The following is a 10,058-nucleotide window of genomic DNA, read 5'->3' on the forward strand; positions in this document are numbered from 1 at the left end:
AGGTCAACTTATGAACTGCATCCAGCATACTCAATTCAAGGGATACTTACCACTGCCAATTTTAGAGACATAATTGTGTTCCCTAATTTCATTTCAAAAGCTAGTTCTAAGTTCTCATTTACAATTTTCCTTCCAGTCTTCTTCATATTTGTTCTATTAATCTGGAAGAACTAAGAGGAATTCTGCAAGCTCTTTTCATATGTATTCAAGGCACCAGTGTTTGGAATTTCAAGACAATTTTCTTGTTCCTACCTATACTTTAGCCTCAGTAAAAACCTTGAATATCCTGGATACATGAAGAAGGTTAACTCACAATTATCCGTAGATCAGATAAATTGATTCATTATTTGTACATATTAAAACATAATTTCTCACTAACTGTCAAATGCTCTCCCAACTCCAAGAACTACCTTCTAAGGTAGATTTCATTTTTTTTTCTCTGAGCACAAGCCTCAATCTAATTTAAGACAGTGCTCTATTAGAGAGTATAGTGTAGCAGATAAACAGAAATGCTAGAACACTCACAGGAAAGGATCAAGGAAGCAAAACGTACCAGAAGTGTCCAACTGGTCCAACGAAGCCAAATCCAAACATACTTGTGATAGCTACCCGTTTCCAATTGACTTTAAATTCTTGCTCTTCATCCTGCTAAACAAAACACCAATTATTGTCTCACTAACGTAAGAGGAGCTCATCTATCCAGAACTCAACTTCAGCAACCACTAAAGCTGATCAATAGAAATTGTATTTCTAACATCCAATTATGGTTCTAACCAACAAAACATTAGACAACGGGTACAAAAATATGATATACAGAACGTATGTCCATTTGGTAAAACTAATTAATGATCAACATGAATAATATTATTCTTTGATATCATGACATTAACCATGCCATACAAAAGAGTTTAGCTCAAACTGTGAAAAGAAAATAGAATAAACTATGCACTGAGTAGTTCTATTTCCTTTAGGTGACACCTTTGTCACAGTGGAAAATCTTGCATGCACAATAAACACTAAAATAGAGAGTAAGGGATATAGGAAATATGGCATTCAATTATGAATAAACCAAGAATTAATATCAACCAGAAAGCATAGGACCAACCAAAAGCAAACTCTTAAAGGACCAACTGCTTGACCACCAAATACATGATTTGGAAATGATTTCTACAGTTCAATTAAGTAAATGTATCGGCAAGTTTTGTTATTCTTGCTGTGAAACTTAAGGAAACTGGTGCCACTATAAGATCAATCAACTCTAATAAACAGTTATATGGGAACAAGTTATTTAATCACAACCACACAAGATTTACAGATTCATGCTATTGGCATTATTATTCATCTAAGATTTTTAACTTCATTTTATTCAAAGGCTAAATGTAAACGAGAGTACAAACAAGAAAATAAAACAGAAGCAACTCAAAACTTAATTCACTAGTTATTAACAATTTTTTGACTACTAAGAATTGTACACCTTAGTGTCAATGAAGCCATTGTGACCATAAACTATGTGCATGCATTGATGCTAACAAAGAAACACTTATGCATCTTTCAAGATTAGAAAAGGGGTAAACAGTTTAAACCACAACAGCAAATGGAGAAGAACAACGGGAGCAGGCTTTCCTTCAAAGCTCTTTCTATCAAGTGAACCCTTGTAGCACATTGGAATGTCTTATGGACCTAAATTGACCGCATTAGTCATTCAGCATTTAGACCAGAAAACACAGAAACCTTCATCACAAGACACAAATATAAGTCTGTTACAAAACCAGCGCCTATCATATCTGTTCTTGCAATGCCATACATTTTTCCAATAATGGCCTCATTGGAAATAGGAGCCATCATCAAATTCAATTCACATGACCATTTGTTTTTTTGGATACAATTTACATGAACATTAAAAAATGAAACGTTTATAAATTCCTTGAACATCACCAACCAATAGCATTCAATCACCGACAGGCTACGAATAAGCGCATATAGAAGAATCAAGGATAGTTAGAAGCAACAATGCTGGCCCAGTGGATGAACAGGGAATATCCCAAATAAAAACCATCATTGAAGATTGCAAGAACCTACAAGACACCAACATAAAAAACGAAGCTTGCAGGTACCCTTTTAAAAAAAAGAAAAAGAAAAGGAACTTTCAAATGATATAACAGCAACACAGATACCCAATAGCACAGATAGGTGAAGAATGGGTATAAAGGTTCTAAAAAAAACAATATGAAACTATGAGATTGATAAAAAGGGGTATTCTGGGGATTGGAAAAAGGGAAAAGGTGCTTACCTTGTATTGAAGGCGTTTCTTTGCGGTGGAATGGGTGATGTATTGAGCAGCGATATCCCCGATGCCCCAAAGGAAACCTGAGCTGATAACTTGTGTTTTCACAGGATGAAGAGATAAGCAGCTCTGGTACCATTTCCATATCCTCAACATGTTATGAGAAAAAAGAAAAGAGAAGGTGAAGAAGAAAAGAATGGGGGTAGAGAGAGGAAGGGGGAGGCTATGAGAAGAATTTGGAACCCATGTCCTATTGATGACCACCTTGCCAGGAGGGGGTCAGCCCATGCCTATCTCCATGACGCATCATCTTATTTGGCTGCCTGCTACTAAGACGAAATGAAGAAAATATTTGTTATTATATCTATTCAAAAAGCAAGCAGCTTGACAATTATTATGATTAATTAACAAAACAATTAAAGATTCCCTTTTAATAAAAAAAATGTACTCAAATTTAGTAGTGGCTTTTATCGGTTTGGGCTGGTAAGACTTGGGAGTGGTTGTTACTCATAATCATTAGCTCCCTTAATTATTAGTATTTATTTTTATGGATGATTATTAAGTTCTCTTATGAGACTATAATTACAATTAAATTTATTTGTATTTTTAAAGTTTTAGATTTGTCTAAATAAAGTAGTATTACTAGTAGTATCGGTATAAAAGGATATTAAATTATATTATATAGCTTTTGTGTAATATCTATTTTTAAAATTAAAATAAGTGATAAAATATATGTAATCAGTCATATTCAAACACCACTTGTCTAATAATTATTTAAATTTAAATTACATAACTTTTAAAAACTTAAAATCAAATTATTAATAATATTTGAGTTAAATCTTTATATAAAAATCACAATATATATATTTAAAATAGTGACTTGACTCAAGATCTCAACCTTAGATATTACAGACAGAATTATTCAAACAATTTAATGAGTTGCAGAATTATTCAAATAATGTAAGGTTTGTTCGAAGAAAACTAAAGGAAGAGAAAAACAAATTGAATTATGTAGTTAAGTATTTTGACTTTTAATTGAAGAGATAAGAACTACACCAGCCACCAAGAATAACGTATTGCGCACCTGCATAATAGTATTGTTTATGTACGTATTAGCTACACCATATACTTCCAAATACTCTAAATTTTAAAAGGCATGTATTAGTATTTTTCTATTTGATACGCAAGGACTGTTAAATTACATGATGCAAAATTTTAATTCATATCTCATAAATCTTATATTATTCAAAGTAAGATTTCAGGTTGGGAATTTTAAATTTTAATCATGAAAAATAATTAAAATTTATACCAAAACTTAGATATTTTATTAATGATTATCAGACATTACTTAAGATGTTAATATTATATTAAATTCAATAATTAATAACTCATATGATACTATTTAATATATTAAATGTAGATATTATTTTATATAGTAAATAATTTTTTTAAAAAAAATCTTAGAATTAAAATACATGCTAATAAATATTTATAGCTTTACTTTTGTCCACGTGGGCTCTCATTTTTTAACAGAAAAAAAAAATACTTTCGTGTCTATAAATATGCTCAAAATCTCGATGTTGTGAAATGTTGGTGCCGTGGCAGCAGCTGCTTCCACAAATAATGAACTGGTACTTGAGGCAACACAATTTTGAGAGCCTCAAAAAATTATCCACTGAATCTATTTGTGATAATATTTTATGGATAAGAATCTATGTTGGATGTCATAACACAAGCATCACGCCCGCTACATTCCAACACACTTCTGTTCTACTTCAATGGCATTGCTCACTTGCATGTTACAAACTCTCAACTGTAACCATGCAGAGCCCATTTCCCCTTCCACGCTCTGCGGGCTCCTGCCTCTAGAGGTATGACCAGAACTTCTTCAGATGTTCTCGAAATCTGGGTTGTTATTATATGTATACATTTGCTTCAACATAGAATATAAAAGGCTGTAAGTTAGTTCCAGGGTCTGATCTTGATCATTAGAAAACATTACTTGTGATCTGTTTATGTTGACTTATTATTAGCATATGATAATTGAAATATGTTGATTGGGGTTTTTTAAGGGAGATAATAGTTAGTGGACTGACATCTGCTACTATTTCAAGCCCAAATATGAATTTTTGTGGAGTAGAATGTTGAATTGGGTGTTTTCAACTAAGTCTTCATATGTCTCTGTAATTGGGTTTAATTGGAATTGGATGATATAACATTAACTGGGTTGGCTTGGCAGAATTATGATGAAGTTTTAAATTTTGATGTATAGCATTGTTGGGGTTTTGTATTTGTCAAATGCCTCCTACCATTGTTCTTTCTCTTTTTCATTTTGGTTCATTGGGATGAGTAGATGACTGGGTTTTAGTTTGCTGATCAGTGAAATCTTGTAAACTATGAGAAGCATGGAATTCGTTTCTAAGAGATTGAAACATTCATTGCCTTTCTAGGAAATGAAACATTCGTTGGTAAGCATGGCTGTGCAAGTAGGTTATGTAAGATGGAATATAAACAATTGCCAAAATCTTTAGTTCTTGGCATTGCATGGAAGCTAACGTTGGTTTAAAGGAGTGCAGATACAGAAAAATGCTTTCAAGTAGAAAACTAACAGACTTATTCCATACTATATGTGACATTCTGGAATCTAATGTTCTTTTGCTACATTTAAAATTCTCTTATATGTTCTAAGTTGGGCTGATTTAAGAACCTTCTCCAGTGGATCTATTCTTACAGTTTCCTTTTGATGCCATTGGGAAAACCTACCTGTGAAAAACAATGATTGCTTCACTTATTTTTCTGATCAATACCCTGTTGATTTTGCTGCATTCCTCTCAGATTCTATTTAGGACAGGCTCTCTTGGTGTAACTCTTAAGCACAGGAATCTGGGTTGGAAAACAGGTTCCTGACCTCCAAATATGACATGGAAGTGATTATTTTCAACCCAACAAACGGCAGAAGGTGTTTTATTAGACATTGGAAAGCAGAGAAGAAACTTCAAATAGTGTGACTAACAGAGGGTCCATTGCCATGGGAAAACATCAGGAGAGAACAATCATAAGCAAGAAGCCAGTTAAAGCATCAGCAGCTGTGGTATTGTTGCTTCTACTGGTTTATTCTGTTTTTCCTATTGGTTAAGTTATATAATTGAGATATTGTTCAATTTCGTTTCATGAGGCCTTGACAAGTCCTATTGAAGTGTAAGGAAGTGACCTTTGCTGAAGAACTTGGTCCTGGTCTAATAATTAATAGATCATTAGTTGTACATTTTAATAAGTTATACTTAGAAGAACTGTTATCTATGAAAAGTGAAACCAAAATGAGAAACCAAAGTTCTGTCCTTTTATGGATCAGCTTCTCAGGCGTTTAACTTGATCTGTTTTGAATTCGTTTGATACTTTGTGTTATAAATGGTTGCTGAGATTGGAAGTCGTTGCTAATCACAGTTACCTAAGCAACTCTGTTTCACTGAACTGAGTACTTGACACTGACTTAGCGTTTAACATGGTTCTTCAGCTGCTTAATAATCAGTTCATAACTGCAGAACTGATTAAGTCATACAAGTTATAACATCTGATAATTTAAATTTTTACTAGTTTAATTAATTTTTTAACCTGCTGCATGTACCTTTCTCTTAACTGCATCGAAGTACATCCTAATAAACACAAGAATGATGCTGCTTAATTTGATAAAAGATTTTCCACAGTTCAGTGCTTCTGTGTTGTATGTCTACCTAAATAAATGAGCACATGCACAGTAATGATCAAATTATGATTGTTTTGAACATCACAGGTGTCACATATAGATGAGAAGGATCAGTCAAATTCAGTTACACCTTCTGCAGACTCTGAAGTTAAATCCAATTGCATCGGTTGCTTGGGAAACAATGGTTGTCGGACTGTTCATGCAAGAACTAAACTGATGAATATTCTGATTGAGAAGGGGAAGCCTCAGGAAGCTCATTCTATTTTCAACAGCTTAACTGAAGAAGGGCACAAGCCAACTCGTGTGACCTACACAACTCTTGTAGCTGCATTAACCCGCCAGAAACGTTACAAGGCCATTATTTCACTTATCTCCAAAGTGGAAGAGAGTGGTATTAAGCCTGATTCAATTCTCTTCAATGCTATGATCAATGCCTTTTCTGAATCTGGAAATGTCAAAGAAGCCATGAAAATCTTTGAGAAAATGAAGAAGAGTGGATGCAAGCCCACAACCAGTACTTTTAATACTCTTATTAAAGGATATGGAAATATTCGTAAGGCTGAAGAATCTTCAAAATTACTGGAGTTAATGCTGCAGGATGAAAATGTGCAACCAAATGATAGGACATATAATATTCTAATTAGAGCCTGGTGCAACAAAAAGAACATACAAGAAGCATGGAATGTGGTGTACAGAATGGTGGCATCTGGTATGCATCCTGATGTTGTCACTTATAATACAATAGCAAGAGCCTATGCTCAGACTGGGGAGACTTGCAGGGCTGAACAGATGGTTTTCGAGATGCAAAACAACAAAGTGGCTCCTAATGAGCGTACTTGTGGTATCATTGTGACTGGATATTCTAAAGAAGGTAATATGACAGAAGCTTTGAGGTTTGTGTACAGGATGAAGGAGCTAGGAGTGCTGCCAAACCTTGTTGTTTTCAACTCTCTGATAAAAGGGTTTCTAGATGTTACAGATACCGATGGCGTTGATGAGGTGAGTTTCAACTTTGATGCTAGCATGTCTTTTTTTTCTCAAAAATTATTCTCCTTCATCTAGTAGAATTATAACATGTTCAAAGAGCTAAAATGCTACATGTTGGAATCATGCACTAGGTATTTCTCCATGTGCTAAGTTTAAAGGGCTTCTGGAAATCTCAAGGATAACAAATGGTCAAACTTTCTGTTATGAATTGTTGAGTAAAATGCAAATCATTCACAACCTTTATACAAATATTTCATTTTCATGTATGACCCTTTGAACAAAATTTTTAGATTCTTGACTTTGTAAATATGTTTCAAGTCCATCCATTCTGTCAACCCACTATTAAAAATTGATAGAATATGCCGTTGTGGCATAGATACCAGCTCAAAAAGCCAAATATTTTTTTGACACATGGACATCCAAAGTGTCCAGGCCTACCTATGATTTGTGCCACATGAAGCTGAGATGGCAAATTCTGTCGGGTTTTAATGGCGTTTGACAAATGGATGAATTTGGAACATTTTAAAAAAAATTATGGATTTAAAAATTAAGTTTTAAAAGTCACATATGAAAATAAAATATTGAACAAAAGTCATGCATGTTTGGTGCAATTTACTCTGAACTGTTAGTTCTGGATTTGAACTTTTCCTTCACTAGAGAGATTCAAGTTGTGAAGCTTACTCTTTAGACAAGCACGTTATAGTCCTTTTAAATTGGATGATTTTAGGTTGTTCCTGTGCTGAGATTGTGTAATTAAAGGAAAATGAAGAATAGAATCTTTAATCTGCCATTGGTAGCTCATTGTATTGCAAGTTTCTGCTTTACTTTCATGTTCCGTTTCTATGCTTTCCCTAATGATAAGCGTATTACTAGGTGGAGTAGAAAAGCTTTATTCTGCCCCAATAACCCAATAACAACATCATTTTCTAGTTGAGAAAATGTAAAAACACATTTCACATGGTTCCTTTGCCCAGCTGTATAGCATTTGAAAGCACCAATTCATTATATTTCTTGTAATAAATTGCTTACAATAAGCTTAAATTCAACAGGCACTGACACTGATGGAAGAATTTGGGGTCAAACCAGATGTTATAACATTTAGCACGATCATGAATGCATGGAGCTCTGCAGGGCTGATGGAGAAATGCCAGGAGATCTTTGATGACATGGTGAAGGCTGGTATAGAACCTGACGCTCATGCATTTAGCATACTGGCGAAAGGCTATGTTCGTGCTGGAGAGCCAGGAGAGGCTGAATCACTCCTCGATTTGATGAGTAAATTTGGTGTGCATCCAAATGTTGTAATCTTCACAACCATCATCAGCGGGTGGTGCACTGCTGGAAAAATGGACCATGCAGCCAGAGTTTATGAGAAAATGTGTGAAATCGATATTTCCCCGAATTTGACTACTTATGAGACTTTGATATGGGGATATGGGGAAGCAAAACAGCCATGGAAAGCTGAAGAACTATTGCAGATTATGGACGAGAAGGGTATCACTCCTGACAGGAACACCATACAGCTTGTTGCAGATGCTTGGCGTGCTGTTGGTTTATTAAGTGAAGCAAGAAGAATTGTGAAAAATATAGATCGAGGCGTTGCATCAAATAATACGGATGAGATACCAGCAGAGAGTTTGGAGAAGATTTATAAGAAACAAAACCTTAGTGCTTCTTATTCTGATGTTTTGCAGATACCTGGAGTAACTACGACTGACCGAAATGGATCATCTACTGCTAAAACTAGAAGCCAAATGGTGTTGAAGAAATACGATTCTTCCTCTATGTATCTCGCTCATGCAAGTGTTCTAGGGGTGCAACCAGGGATTATATGCCGGAAGCAGTTAACAAGAAGGGAGAAGATGCACGTGCAGTTTGTAAATTCATGTAAATTGGTGTTCATAAACTGATGAGGATTTGTGGATCACCGTCCAGAGATCATGTAGCTTGATTTTTTCGGCACATTGGAGTTTGGAGATGCTGATGACTTAAAGCTGTAGATATTGAAGCTGTTCTTCAACACATACCATCATATTTATTGGACCATTGATTATACGATCATTTTGTGTAAGTAATTAAATGGCTGCCTACACTGCTGAGATACACATTGTTGGTATCAGGCAGGCCAGAAAAGGGCTACTGCCAATTTGGTTGCAAAAGTAACACAATGTTTTTCGATCCTATATTATATGCCCTTTAGCATAGGTGAAGATCTGAAATACACTATGAATATTTTCATGGTTTAAATGAAATTTCCTGAGCTAATAATTAGTCAGAACATTGTCAATTTGTGAATGCAGGTATCAGGGGAAGGTCGAATATAGTAGAACATAAAATTTATTCAATTGATCTCAATTTGTGCTTAATAGTACTATAATATATAATCGCATTTCTATTTGGATAGTTCATAATTATACCTAGAGACTACTAGCAAGAATTAAAAGCTCCATGTCCCATACAAAACCAATAGCTTATTTTCAAATTCTTAAGTTATGCATGAAAAGAAGAAACATGAATTTTAGGATTCAGTCATTCAACAGAAAAAAAAAGAAAAAGGAAAACTTTGATTTATGCTTTGTGAAATAATGAGATGTTGAGTAAAGACATGCATTTATGGTAATCTTTGCTTTAATTTTCATGTGTATTTCTTTTTATCCTACAAAAACCACTAGAAAACATTTGTATAGAAAGAGGATTATAGAAAACCATTAAAACCTAAAGATGGAACGTAAACAATTTCCATCAGCCAACAGGAAAACAAAATGCTCACATGAACAACTTCTAGTAAAGTACGTTGGAAAGAATAATGCATAATTAAGCTAAACACTTAAGTAGCGTTGGTATGAGGAAAGTGAGAGCACATTCTTTGTAATGTGTCTAATTAAATTACATTACAGCGTTTATTTTATAATAGATCACTACAATGTTAGATTGTAATACAATTACATTACAGTCAAGAGATGATATGTGATTACAGTCTAAAACTAATGCAATCACATTACATTGCACATTTTTATCTTTCAACTTTATTACTTTGTTAAAAGTATTTTGTAATGTTATAATTAAAATAAAATATATAATATA

General features: G+C 34.1%; 1 protein-coding gene across 1 annotated transcript; it reads left to right on the plus strand.

Annotated features, from left to right (window-relative positions):
- The first annotated feature begins 3,997 nt into the window (after positions 1–3,997).
- On the plus strand, positions 3,998–9,261 carry LOC110411626 (uncharacterized). Its single transcript, XM_021421862.2, has 4 exons — positions 3,998–4,155; positions 5,120–5,375; positions 6,075–6,986; positions 8,024–9,261. The coding sequence occupies exons 2-4, from the start codon at positions 5,313–5,315 to the stop codon at positions 8,882–8,884; spliced, it is 1,836 nt and encodes a 611-aa protein (XP_021277537.1). The 5' UTR covers positions 3,998–4,155; positions 5,120–5,312; the 3' UTR covers positions 8,885–9,261.
- Positions 9,262–10,058: the final 797 nt, after the last annotated feature.

The sequence above is a fragment of the Theobroma umbraticum genome, unplaced genomic scaffold (genome assembly GCF_002168275.2).
Source record: "Theobroma umbraticum cultivar Fairchild unplaced genomic scaffold, ASM216827v3 scaffold_56.0, whole genome shotgun sequence".
NCBI lineage: Eukaryota > Viridiplantae > Streptophyta > Magnoliopsida > Malvales > Malvaceae > Theobroma > Theobroma umbraticum.

Excerpts from the sequence above, each read along its gene's own strand:
- LOC110411626 (XM_021421862.2), top strand. The coding sequence starts at position 5,313 with ATGGGAAAACATCAGGAGAGAACAATCATAAGCAAGAAGCCAGTTAAA. Across the intron at positions 5,376-6,074 it reads TTAAAGCATCAGCAGCTGTG|GTGTCACATATAGATGAGAA; the intron begins GTATTGTTGCTT and ends TGAACATCACAG. Across the intron at positions 6,987-8,023 it reads ATACCGATGGCGTTGATGAG|GCACTGACACTGATGGAAGA; the intron begins GTGAGTTTCAAC and ends TAAATTCAACAG.